The sequence below is a fragment of the Mus pahari genome, chromosome 2, assembly GCF_900095145.1.
Source record: "Mus pahari chromosome 2, PAHARI_EIJ_v1.1, whole genome shotgun sequence".
In the NCBI taxonomy this organism is placed as follows: Eukaryota; Metazoa; Chordata; class Mammalia; order Rodentia; family Muridae; genus Mus; species Mus pahari.
Genome location: NC_034591.1, coordinates 17,123,306 through 17,137,410, shown reverse-complemented (window position 1 = coordinate 17,137,410; position 14,105 = coordinate 17,123,306). Strand labels below are relative to the sequence as shown.

At 37.0% G+C, this 14,105-nt stretch overlaps 1 protein-coding gene across 2 annotated transcripts in view; it reads left to right on the top strand.

The window, feature by feature from the left end:
- Window positions 1-14,105, top strand: part of Orc5 (origin recognition complex subunit 5) — a 57,288-nt gene that overhangs the window by 25,246 nt on the left and 17,937 nt on the right. For both annotated transcript variants that reach the window (XM_021190083.2, XM_029535431.1), the window contains 3 exons: window positions 817-929; window positions 2,129-2,176; window positions 7,732-7,842. In XM_021190083.2, coding sequence (XP_021045742.1) covers window positions 817-929; window positions 2,129-2,176; window positions 7,732-7,842 — 272 coding nt within the window. The remainder of the gene's footprint in view (window positions 1-816; window positions 930-2,128; window positions 2,177-7,731; window positions 7,843-14,105) is intronic.

The window sequence follows — 14,105 nt, the reverse complement described above, 5'->3', positions numbered from 1 at the left end:
AAAAAAAAAAGAAAGAAAGAAAGAAAGAAAGAAAGAAAGAAAGAAAGAAAGAAAGAAAGAAAGAAAGAAAGAAAGAAAGAAACAAAAAACAAAAGAGGGAAGGGGTAATAATGTAGTGGTATTGAGCTTTTTGTTTTTTATTTCCTGGTTTCTTCTCTTGGTTTCTGAGCACTTGAGGTGATTTACAAGTGATTGCTAGTAGTATATTGTAGGAAAGAAAGATAAATGACTAGAGTTAGAACAATGCTATAATGTATCTGAACTACTTCTGTGCTTCAGACTGAGCTGTTTATTCATGTTTAAAATGAGAGGACTAGCTAGCTCTAAATTCTTACAGAGATGTTATGTGACTTCCCACAGACTGTGATATGCAGGAAGTATCAGATCCTGTGTTGTGCACATGGAATTGGCATTATGTGCATACTAGATATGGCTTCAGTGGATAGTGTCTGTCAATAGGCTTTATTATTTTTATCTTAAGTAGCTTTTAACATATATTATTATGTGGGTTGTGTATGTATGGGGAAGAATTGGAATAGAGGTAAAATCTCCTAGTTTGTGGTCATATAAGGTCTTCAGGGAGAGTTTAATGGAGAAAATCATCTTAAAGGAAGAAATAGTAGCGTTTAGACTCCAAATTGGGAAGAAACAGTCAAATAGAGCAAGCAAAGCATGCCATTGATAAGGTTCAGCACGATGGTACCAGTACCCACAGCAGTAGCTGAGCACAGCTGTGGTAGGCAAAGGGGAACCTGGGAAAGATACAAAACACCTAATGGCACCTGTTGAATGCTCTTCTGGTGTTCTGTTATATAGGTCTCTCGGCGTACACCCATGTGGAACTTCCATATTACTCCAAGTTTATTCTTATTGCTGCATACCTTGCCTCTTATAACCCAGCAAGAACTGACAGGAGGTTCTTCCTTAAGGTAATAGTAACATCGGTGTTTTTGAAAATCCTAGGAGTACAGTTGTTCTTGCAGGTTCAGACATACAAACTTCAAAACTGTTGTATATATACTGAACATGAAATTTTCTGGTCATTATTCTATAAATAATATACAATTTTAATTATTTTTATAGCATTTAAATTGTATTGGTTAATCTAAAGATGATTCAAAGAACAGAGCGTATTATATAACTGGCATACTTATTTTTTCATGAGGAACTTGAACATCTATGGAGTGTGGTGCTGTCTGAATGGTATTCCCAGAGAACTGAAGTTCCTCTGTATCTATAAATGTCCACCGGGCAGAGATTAGACTAGGAGATGCTAAGTACACAATCTGAGCCTGTTGATAGCGCTACAGTCACAGTCTGAACTTAAGTTTGCAGAAGAGCAAATAGGGTCCACATTGTTAGTCTAAAACATTTCACTCCCTCAAAACGCCCTTTTTTTTCTTCTATTTTTATGTGTATGTGCTTATATTCATGATTTTGTGCATATGTGTGTGGACAAGTTGAATATACATATCTGTGTACACACATGTGGACGTTGAAATCATCCTGAGTCTCTCCATCAACCCCAAACTCACAGACTAGGCATCCCTGTATCCTCTTTCCAAGGCTGAAGTTGCAGGCAGGCTGCCACACACATCAGCATGTGTGTTTATGTAGGTTCTGGGCATCTGAACTCCAACCATCACGGAACACTGAGGCTGACTCTGCTTTCTTCTCTGCACTGGAAACATTTGTATGGACTTAAAACTTAAAGTATTAAGTTTTTTTTTTTTTTTTTTTTGGTTTTTCGAGACAGGGTTTCTCTGTAGCCCTGGCTGTCCTGGAACTCACTTGGTAGACCAGGCTGGCCTCGAACTCAGAAATCCACCTGCCTCTGCCTCCCGAGTGCTGGGATTAAAGGCCTGCGCCACCAGGCCCGGCTAAGTATTAAGTTTTTATTTTTATTTTTTATTTGAGTTTTGGGGTTTGGTTTTTAAGTCATTTGTTTCTAGTCATTTGGGGGTAAGGGTAACTAACTCCTGACTTGAGAGAGAGAGAGAGAGAGAGAGAGAGAGAGAGAGAGAGAGAGAGAGAGAGAGAGAGAAATGAAATATATATCATATTTTCAACAAATTGTTTATTCTAGTTTAAGCTTCTTAGCCTAAAAAATAATTTTTCTTAATTGCAGCATCATGGGAAAATCAAGAAAACTAACTTTCTAAAGAAACATGAGAAGGTATTCACATTTAAATTCTCTTAACTTTTGAATTTAGAAAAATTTTTGTATTATGTTCATTAAGGAAATGGATGAATGTGTAATTTTATGTGCATATAAGAACTTTTTCTGTTGATAATTTTATCATATAATGATATTTTATTAAATACACTGTTTGAAAGCAAATTGAAAGAAGTGGGTGCTAGAGATAAAACTGAGTTGACAGAACTTTTTAAATAACTTTCTTGATGAAAAAGTTCTGTCTGGATTGTTTAGAAAAACACAGTGGATTAAACTCAGTTTCTTTCTTCCCTTCCACTTTATAATCCCCTTCTTCCCAAATCCATTGGTGAAATAAAACTGAGGAACCATAAACACTTAAGCAGGTAAGAGATTTGATTTCACCAATGTGAAATTTGGAAGTGAAGAGTACAAAACTTTTTATACTATGGGTCTTGACTCCCTATGTCTATAGTAGAAGATTCCTAAACATTCAACAACCAAACATTAATTTAAAATCAAGCTTGCAATGATCTGAGGATTGGCCCATGTAGCATCGCAGAGCTCGGCATGACATCATGCTGTGTGAAGTGCATATGTTCAGATTTGAGACAGTTGTTGGTTACAAATTGCAGTGTTTTTACTGCACATAGAAAGTTTCCTGCTCCTAAAGAACATAATAGCTTATTTACAGGAAATAAAATCTTCAATATTTTTTTACCATTGTTTCTCAGCATGTATCAATTTAGTTTATCTTTGGATTATATCAGTTCAGAATGCTTGACTTTTAAAAATTATTGTTTGGCCTGCTTATTTGAGTAAACTGAAATTTAGATTGAGCTTAAGACAGAATTTCAAGCAATTCCAGAAAAATCCCTTCCAAATGCTTCTGCCATTTTGTCTGATGTGTGTTTGTAAAATGATGGTCTCACCACAATGAGTATAAAACCAAAATACTGATCAACTTTGTAAAACATTGAAACCACTCTACATCTTGCATCAAATATTCAGCAAAGATTTAATTTTTTTATGTAAGCATATATCTCATTAGTATACAAATTAGTTTGTCTTTAATAAATAGTAAGATCTCCACAAAGGATGGTTTTAAATGAATTTATTTCTGATTATTATAAGCAATGATTTGTATACCTTTTTAATGTATTTAATCCCAGAATTTTCACTCAGGAGGCAAAGAGGCAGACAGATCTCTATGAGTTCAAGGCCAGTCTGATCTACACAGAGTATTCAGGCCAGCCAGGGCTGCATAGTGAGATTGTCTCAAACAAAACAAAACTCCAATATAAAGAAAGGGATCGCACGTGGGAACATGTATGAGATTTCTCAGAGTAGATGTATGTTCATAGCAGATCAAAGGAAGTTTAAACCACAATTCAAATCCAAGCTAATTTTGTCTGAAGAATCTAGAAAAGCTCAGTTATTAAACTGAGTCCTTTTTTTTTTTTTTTTGGTTTTGGTTTTGGTTTTTCAAAAGGGTTTCTCTGTGTAGCCCTGGCTGTCCTGGAACTTACTCTATAGACCAGGCTGGCCTCAAACTCAGAAATCCACCTGCCTCTGCCTCCCAAGTGCTGGGATTATCACTGAGTACTTTTACCAGGGGGTTAGTGAGTCCAGGTTAAAAACCAGTGACTAGATTTAAAAGGTAGCTAGCTGCAGCGGCTCTGTGTCCTGGAACTGCTGCTGACTCTGGGCTGAGGTAGAGAGCTAGAACTGAAGCTCACTGTGGATGAGCTCTTCCTCACTTGTCTTAACTAGTGGTGGCTTATCAGGACTTTAAGAAGCAAAACTTTATTTCCTTGTCTTTTGCCTTTTGTTGTTGCTGGTGTAGAAAGGCCTCCGCCTCTCCCTTTCTGACATATGTATGCTCTCACTGCTCTTCATGATGTCTGTTGTTACTGTTACAGCCATGCTGCTTGGTTACTGTTACAGGTGTGCTGTAGTTATCTGGGATTGGGCTTCTCATTATTTTGAATTAGTTTTGCCTCTGAACATTGACATTTCATTTGTTGCCACTTCTCCCCTTTATCTGATTTGTCTTCTTGAGGTACTGAGTAGATAGATTCATTAGACATTTTGCTCTTTTCAAAGCCATTCATTCTTGTTCTTTATTTCCTTTGGCCTCTGTATACTTTATTCCAAGGGTAATTTTTTTTCAGCTTTGTCTTTTCTTCAGTTTTGAAGAAATTCAATAATTTCCCCACCTTTTTATAGTTTGAACCAGGATCCAATTCTAGGGTCTACACCAAAGCCTTTAATATTGTTTCCTGCTCTCTTGAACTCATACAGAAGGAGATTAGAATGTGTGAGCAGTTTTACAAACCCATTACAGAATGACAAAGAGGAATTGTTACAAACAGAAACTCGAATACTAACAGGCAGTGCACATTACAACCATAGTACTGCATTGTAGTCTTGGATTGACAGAACTGAAGACTGATAATTCTAGGTTCAAATGACACATAAATCAGTCTATAAAACAGAGTCTGCCTACTCTGTAGGTTGACAGTATGTCACCAAATTACATACAAACGAAATGTGTGTATTGGTCAAGGCTAAGGATAGGTTGCACTGCAGGAAAAAGAAATCCCAAGACTCTGGCTTATCAGAACAGAACTTTTATGTTGCTCACAGTGTAACTAAATAAGAGTTGCATGGCTTCTTACATCCAACAGTGATGCCAGGTGAAACACTGGCCTGAACTAACAGCAAAGGGAGCAAGGAGGAGGGAGAGGACCCTCCTCCTTTGAAGTTTGAAGTCTTTTCTTGGAAGTACTTATATTACTTTTGCTCATATCCCAGTAGCCAGAACTCAGCTAAATGGCCTCCATCCATCTGCAAAAGATGGAGACATTAAGTCTTCTTATGTGCTCAAGAAGGGTAAACAAGCAATGCTGTTGACAAACTCCTGGCAGTGTCCCTGCAGAAGTACATGTTTATGTGTGTACACAAGGAGAGAGGTGCAGGATTGTCGATTGCAGCATATCTATAGTAGTGATGGCTTTCTTAAAAAGTAAGTATGGTAGTGATATAGTCATAAAAATGGAAAAGATTAAGAATAGATTAGGGCTGTGTAGGCTTATATTTTTCAAAACCTTTTAAATTCTTTTTTTTTTTTTTAAGATTTATTTTATTTATATAAGTACACTGCAGCTGTCTTCGGACACACAAGAAGAGGGCATCAGATTCCATTACAGATGGTTGTGAGCCACCATGTGGTTGCTGGGAACTGAACTTGGGACCTCCGAAAGAACAGTCAGTGCTCTTAACTGCTGAGCCATCTCTTCAGCCCAAAATCTACTTTAATAAGTGTATTTAAATACTTTAACCTCCCTTCTAGCTGGGCAGTGGTGGCCATGCCTTTAATCCCAGTACTTGGGAGGCAGAGGCAGGTGGATTTCTGAGTTTGAGGCCAGCCTGGTCTACAGAGTGAATTCCAGGACAGCCAGGGCTATCCAGAGAAACCCTGTCTTGAAAAAACAAAAAACAAAAAAACCAAACAAACAAAAAACCAAAAAACTCCCTTCTAGCCAACCACCCACCAGAGGTAGTGGAAAGGCAAAGGAAGATGTAGACCTGTTTAGAAATACTTCTTTGAGATGAATCCATTCCTCATTGTCAGGATATCAGCAGGTCAGTTCACATTAATTAGCAGCAGTAGCTCAGTCTACTTGCAAATACCATTCACAAATCAGCAACGGTAATTCGATCCAGATAAACAATAAGGCTCTGCCAATCTGCCCAAGTCCTTGGAAGTGGCAAGTCTCCAGATACCACCAGAACTTCTTTGGTGTGTTTTTCTCTATGAAGTCATAACAAAAGATGATCAGCAAAGAAGGCCAGGCAAATCCTGCATATTTGGCTGCATATTCAGCAAAGAGTGGCAAGGCGAACCAATACTACACAGTGCTGTCCACTGTCTGTTGGGTTATATTCATCCTTTTTCCAAATATTACCTGGTCTCTCAAGCGTCTGCTCTAGCAAAACATCACATGCCCTTTTTCCAGGCTGCTTCCAGAAAAACACCACATCTTGTCTCAGCAAAACATCCTTTCATGTGTCTGCTTCAACAAAACCATCATCTCATAAGACAGTTTCCAGAAAAATATCAAATGACACAACTGAGTCTCCAAAGAAACCAGAAATTTCCACTTCAGTGCTGTAAAATATGTAAAATATAGATAAATCTCAGAAAATGTACTGTTAAAGGGAAAAGGCAATGTGGTATAAAGCTGCGTCCAAAATGGTACAAATTATAAGGAACTTCCTGGCATATGGAGCTCGTGCCTCTAGTACATAAGCAGCACTGTTGTGAGGTAGGAAAGGGTTCAGTGCATTTCAACTTATTAGTAACACGGTCTAAGATTTTATTTCTCTGCATATATTGTATAATATTTGGATTTGATCAAATTGGGTCGTGAGTACATTGGTATTTGTTGTATTAAACCTCTGCTTTTCTCAACATTTGAAGTGTTTGGTAGAAAAAGCGTGCAGAACTTAAGAACAGGAGAATAACCTCTGAGCTCTGTAAGTGAAGTGAGCACTGCTTTTGTGTACTTTGATTAGGTTTAGGGCTTTTTTCATTGCATTATTCTTTTACATGTGTATTTACTCTTAGGGATATACTTTCCCAATTTATTTTCCACTGTTAATAGGAAGTCCTTATATTTTTAACCTGCTTTTAAAGTTATCTGCTAATAGAATGGAATTTCAGTATTGTGATTTTTTCTAATGACGTGATTGTACCATATGTACAATCTAAAACTGTGAACATTTTCTGTCTTTAGAGTTTTTATAAAATTATTTTAGGCTGACAGCTTATTTACAAATTATGCAATTTTATTACTTTGCTAAATTAAGATGGTATTTTTAGTTCTCGGTCTTTTCAAAACTATATTGAACTTTTTCCAAGAATTGGTCTGAAGAGGAATGGTGGGAAATAAGTAATGTATTCTAGTCCAGCAATTAAGAACCTGGTGTGGGAGCTCTTCCACCTCATCGCCCTCTGCACCCACCAGCATGTCTCGGGTGCACACTCATACTTTCAGGCACTCACATACACTTACATTTTTTTAAAAGTCTTAGTTTTGGTTATACATTACCTTGAAAAATCATTGGGGAATGTGTGCAACAGGATAGCAGTGTCAAGACTGCAGATGGCTGAGTTTTTTCATGTTTATTGGTACAAGGGAAATTTAAGGTCATTATAAAAGATATGGCATTATCTGCACAAGGTAGGGCCTGCAGCAGGGAATTGGCAGGGGTTCTTGACTGCCCTTCCTGATGAGGGAGAGAGATGTCTTCAGCGGCTGGCTATGCTCCGACAACCCTGAAATGAAGCTCATTGGGCTAACACAATTATGGACATAAAGGAAGACTAGATAGGAAGAAGATGGTCTGAAGGGGGGGGGGGGGACAGTAAGAGAGTGCAAATGGTGTGTGAATGGGATCAACTGCATTATCTATGTGTAGCAAAATGTTATCATGAAACCCATTGTTAGGTATAATTAATGGATACTAATAAGCACGCCAAAAAGTCTTATGTTCTCTTTTCTCTACAGACAAGCAATCATCTTCTTGGGCCAAAGCCCTTTCCCCTGGACAGATTGCTAGCAATATTGTATAGTATAGTGGACAGCAGAGTGGCTCCAACAGCAAATATCTTCTCCCAGGTAGGCCTCACGCTGGCTTCTCTTCTACCGTTCCCAGTCAGTTCTTCAGGTAGTATGGAAATCGGCATAGTGATTTTTGCTCAACAAATGTTAATATTTTAACTAAACAATGAATATTGTTCTTAGTAAGTACAGTTGGCCTTTTTAGAGCTAGGTCTGAAACTCATATATTCAGCCAACTATACTCAGAAGAAGGAGGCAGTGACTTTCTTCTATACTGAGCAGATACAGGCCATTTCTTGTTATTATTTAATACAAATATGAATATAATGTAACAACTGTTTATATAGCACTTACATTAAATTACATTTTATAAGTGATGGATGATTTAAAGTATATTGAAGATGCTATTCGTTGTATGTAAACATATGCTGCTTTATATATGCTTGTGCATCTTCACCTTGGCATCTATGGGGTCCTGCATCCTCCTGAGGGTGCTGAGGGGCAGCTCTATTAACAATTCCAAACACAGACTCTTTGGGAGTCATCACAGAATTTATAAATGATAAAAAAAAATCAATGTTTTTGATTCATGTTCTTTTTTTCAGTAAAGTTATTTTTAAAATTATTGCTGATTAAACAAGTAGCTTGATGATTAAATTGATGAATTCAGATATATAAGCAGAATTTAATGGAAGCATCTTTTAAATATGTAGGAAAGTGATCTATAATGTCTTTATTTCTCATAAATATACTTTTCCGGTTGGTATGCTATTTCTGTTATTTGGTCTGTTTTGCAGCAGAGTAGCTAGATTCTCAGCATTTCACTAGATGGCAGCATAAGCTCAGAAGTAGAAAATGAGTATTTTGGTTTGGGGATTTTTTTTTTTTTTTTTCCTGACAGGGTTTCTCTGTTTCTCAGGACAGCCCTGGCTGTCCTGGAACTCACTCTGTAGACCAGGCAGGCCTTGAACTCAGAGATCCTGCCTCTACCTCCAAAGTGCTGGGATTAAAGGTGTGTGCCACCACTGCCTGGTGGGATTTTGTTTTTAAGTAGTTCATTCACCTTTAAAGAAAATTCTGTAAGTATAGTCATGCTAGATTTCTTAAATGTTTCAGAAAGACTTGGTGTGTATTATGAGTAAAAAAGGCAAATTGATGTAAATGACATCTCTTAGAATACAGTTATGTCAGATGCAGTGAGCAGTTTGTATTAATGGATATCTTTTATGGCTGGTAATATGTAAGTAGTTAAACTTACATAATAATTATTTCACTATAAATTTGATCTCAGGATATATGTCAACATCAACAACATGTGATGATAGCTTTTAATTCATTAAAGACTTAAAGTACCAAAAATGGATTGTATTCTCAACATTCTTGACATCAGATCTAGATCATTGTCTTTATAGCATAGGACTTTATATGAACATCTATAGAAAGTGTGTACAGAGTCTGCAATATTCTAGTCAGTTGTTAGGCTGTATAAACAGGTGCTGAAAGTTTTAAGAACTTAACTCAGTTTTAATCTGTGTTAAAAGGTTTTTTCTATTTTTTTAAAACTTGCAGTTTCTGAAGTTATGGCCATTATTTAGTCAAGCATAGACTTCATTAGTACCTTTCCAATTGATTTCTTTGTTGAGACAGGGTTTTGTCATGTTGCCCCTACTGTATTTACAATCCTTTTGCCTTTCCCTTCTGAGTTCTGGATTCCTAAGTTTGTAGCACATATCCAGCCTTTATTACTGTTAGCAACTTTCTACATACAACATACATGGTTTTTATATGTTTCTGCTGCTACAGTAACTGAAATGAATATCAGGAGCTACTATTATCTTTAAACAAATTCAGCTTAGAAGAGAAGAAAAAGACTTCCTAGCAGAAAAGAAGCAACTTTACAGTGTATGCGACTATAATTCTTAGATGCCCCCAAATTACCTTTTTGAGAACTAAACAAGGACAAGTTTTCTAAACTTTCCTTTGGGAGTTTGCAATTGAATTGGGGAAGAGGGAGAGTGAGGGTGTCTTAGTCAGGGTTTCTATTCCTGCACAAACATCATGACCAAGAAGCAAGTTGGGGAGGAAAGGGTTTATTCAGCTTACATTTCTACATTGCTGTTCAACACTGAAAGAAGTCAGGACTGGAACTCAAGCAAGTCAGAGAGCAGAAGCTGATGCAGAAGCCATGGAGGGATGTTCTTTACTGGCTTGCTTCCCCTGACTTGCTCAGCCTGCTCTCTTATAGAATCCAAGACTACCAGCCCAGAGATGGTCCCACCCACAAGTTGCCTCTCCCCCTTGATCACTAATTGAGGAAATGCCCCACAGCTGGATCTCATGGAGGCATTTCCCCAACTGAAGCTCCTTTCTCTGTGATAACTCCAGCTGTGTCAAGTTGACACAAAGCTAGCCAGTCGGGGGGGGGGGGGATACATAAAAATAGTATTAAAAGGTTGTAAAGGAACGTTTGAGAGGCACATGAGAGCCTAAAACAGAAAAGGATTACTTCTGCGTTGTAGGAAAGGTGTGGCTGCTCTAAGGTGAAGGGTGGAGCATGACTGGAAAGCGTGAGTGGAGTTCTTTTGTTCTTTAGTGTTTCCAGTATACTTAAACTGTAACTGTGTGGAAAGGAAAGGCAATGCAATCAGTTGACATTTGGATACAGTTCAGAGAAGGGTGGGGAAGGGAGGGCAGGACCAAAGTTAGGGCACTAAGTAAGAAAACACTTGTCCATGGCTGCTGTTCTAGGAGCTTGGGTGGCATTGCATGTGGCTGTGTGGTAATAGTGTCTCTGTAGCCATCATTGCAGCACTTCTGCTACTATTTTTGTTCCGCATGTCACCCCTGCCACACAGCACATCTTTTGCCTCGTATACTGTGCCTCGAGTTACCAGGGCATCTTACTTGTTTAGAAATAGACTCAGCAGTTTTACTCTCTAAGGAAAATAAAAGTTACATACAGTGAGAGGTTTCTGATGTAGAGATTTATCAAGTTCTGGGTCTTGACTATAATGAACAGTGCGACCAGTGTCACCGATCCTTGTGTGTACATTACTGGTACTAACATAGCTAGGAACAGCTTAGCTCAGAGTGTGTCTTTATCTGATAACTTGTGGCAGTGGAAGTTGTTCATCTTTTGTTATCTCTTCTTATTAACATTCGGTATTTATAGTGTTTCAGATAGTGAAGGCATATAAATGAATATGCATATATATTTGTTTATAAAATCTTCTTGGAACTTGGTCATTCTAATTCTTAGGATATAAAAGATAGGAAAAACCAAGAGGATAAATATACCTAGGCTTAAGGATTTGACCTTTACTTCTGCCTGGTCAATAAATTATCTAAGAAAAGAAAAACATGCACCGTGTTCAAGAATAAAATCTGGTCGTGAGACAACAAGGAGGTTGTGTCACTTCTCTTGCCTTCGGTCAGCAGTAATGTCAGTGCCGGTTATGTTTTTCTTTTTTCTCCCTTTATTCATCTGTCAAATATTCTTGCCCACCAGAAGCACAATTTAAACTTAACACACATCAATAACATTTGTATTGGATGGTCTTTTTTGATATGGACTCTAGATGGCAGTGTTGTTGTATTGTAGCTTTAAGTTTCTGTAGAACCCAGCTTTAACTTAACATTGTCCCTGGTATTTAAAAAGAAAGTGATTTTGAAAGTTTTCCACATTTGGTTTGTTTGAGTGAAAGCAGAATCACTTACGGTATATACATTTAAAGTTAGCACAAAGAAAAGAATCTTTTTATTTTATTTCATTTGATTCACTTCTGTATTGAAAGTATAAAAATAACGTGTTAAGGAAGATTTAAGGCTTTGGGATCTGAAAATAGTTCTTGACAGTAATAGAGAGTAACTCACTGTAGTGAGTATACTTCCTGATGCGCTCATGTCTGGCTGAGCAGAGGGAGGACCATGCCGAGCATTTTAAATTGTATTCCTGGGTTTTGCAAATCTTTGGAGTGTTTGAGACCAGTAGATGTCAGTCACATCTGATCTTTACCCTTATGCACCTCTAAGTCACTCTTGGGCACTGCTTGAGAGTTCTCAGTAAGGTGAGTGCGCAGGCCTTCCCGTTGTGTGGCTGGTGCAGCTGACAGATGTGCACTGCTGTCTTATCTTGCTCTCCTTGGTTCCATGCGTGCAACAGATGTGCCAGGCCACCACACCACATCCATGCAGCAAATGGGGAAACCTTACAGGCACTGCCTTCATCCGTGGAGCCCTGGCTGTCCCGGAACTCACTCAAGACCAGACTGGCCTTGAACTCAGAAATCCTCCTGCCTCTGCCTCCCAAGTGCATGCGCCACCACTGCCCGGTGACCTTCACATTTTTAATATGATCAGGTAGGACCTTTAAAGACCCTCTTCAAAGATAAAATATCAAGTTATTTTCTCTACAAGCATATTAAATCCACGTTATGATTTTTTGGGGGTTTTTTTCTTCTCCCTTGTTTGATGAAAAATTATTAATTTGTTGGGAAAATGTGAAACATTTGTTTTTTAAAGTAGGAACACAAGTGCAGTTCTTTCCAGCTGTCATGTATTACTTTAAAATATAAAGCTGCATTGCTTCACTCTCTTCCCAAAGGGTGGAGCTGCTAGTTTATTTCTAAAACCATCCTCACCAAGTTGTAAAGGTGATTCTGAAAAGGAAAATTGTGATTTTTTTAAGAAGTGGAAACATTGAACTGTACATATTTATATAGACATTGATCTTATTTTGTTCATTTTTGAACAATAAATTTAAGATAATTTATTGTGATTCGTACATGTAATTATTTAACATGGCAGTTATAAAGATGTGCTAGGAATTAATATCAAGAAACAGGTGAAAGGTAAGGAAACAATAAAGCCTTTTAAAACAGTTTCATGCAGCATGCCGGCTGGTAGGTATATTTTCAGTTATATGCAGTTTCTGAGTGATTTCATGTTGAGTTGTACATAATTTAATAAAAACATTCAGAATTTCCTGTAGATTTATTTTTATTTATGTGAACATTATTGAAAACATTTTAGAACATGAGTTACCATATAAATTTTTATTTATTAAAATAGATGTTTCTGCTTTCTCTTTTTTTATTTAACATTATCCTATGTATTAGGATATATTGGCATTTATTTGCTACACTACTTTTTTTCGTACTAAAAGCTTAATCTCTTCTCCTAAAGGTTCAATTAATTGTGTTTAAATAAACTTAAGCTCATCTGACTTATTAGCTCAGAACGGAGCTTTCCATTTTACTAGCAGGGTCAGGCGGGTGCCCTGTCCTGTGCTCACATAACTGCAAGGGGGACTTCTTTGCTGCTGCAAGAGCTGGCATGATAGTCTACTGAAAAAAAAAAGGTTGACAGGTTGACATTTTCCTTCAAATGCACATACATATGCATTGTATTTGTTTTATTTTAAGATTTTTTTTAAAATAGCTTTTTAATTTTTTTCCTGTCCTGAAGCATATAAAATTTAATTAGATTTCAAAGTTAACACCTCTTCTTGCTTGTAATTGAATTTTTTCTGTTCGCTTAAAATTTTATCTAATAGATATTTGTGTCTGCTACACTTCACTGTATTGGATAAAGAAAATAAAAGAGGAACCAATTGGGTGTGTAGCTTTCTCAGCCTTTCTTCTGCTCAGTAGAGAACAGAACAATGCTGTATCCAAACACTAAGAATCAGCCCCTCCCCTGCTTAAGTACTGGGTGAATTTACAATTGAGGGTTTTTCCTTTACTTCCGTAGTCTCTGACATTTGATGACTTAGAAAGTCAAGTCTTGTGGAGTGATAAATCTGTTCAGTCTTCCCTCTGACATGCCTTGAGTGTAGTGTTTGGGGCAGCAATTGTTTGACAATTGTGTTACAACTAAGGCTTGTTAATGCTTTTATACACTTGTGTCATCAAACAATTTCAGTTGATATTTGGAGGTTTTAAATTATATGTAATAAATTATAGACTATGGAAATATAAACAATCTGTTCTGCATGATTTAGAATGCATTTGATAGCTTTCTTTAGAAAACTACATTACTGTTTTAGAGCTTAGAATGAAAATTAGATTCTTAACCTCATTGAAAATATTTCAGGTATCTTTAATCTTTTGCCAAAAGCACTTTAACCAAATAATTGATTTTTATAAGTAGTTTACTTCTCCTAAAAAACGAATTTGCATATTATTTGGTGGTTCTTGGAATATTTCTATAAAAGTAATTATTAAGTCCTATCAGGCAACACTAGAAATAATGTATTAAAAGACTGCCTAATACATATATTGACATGATACATAACCTTATACATACAAAAGATAACATTC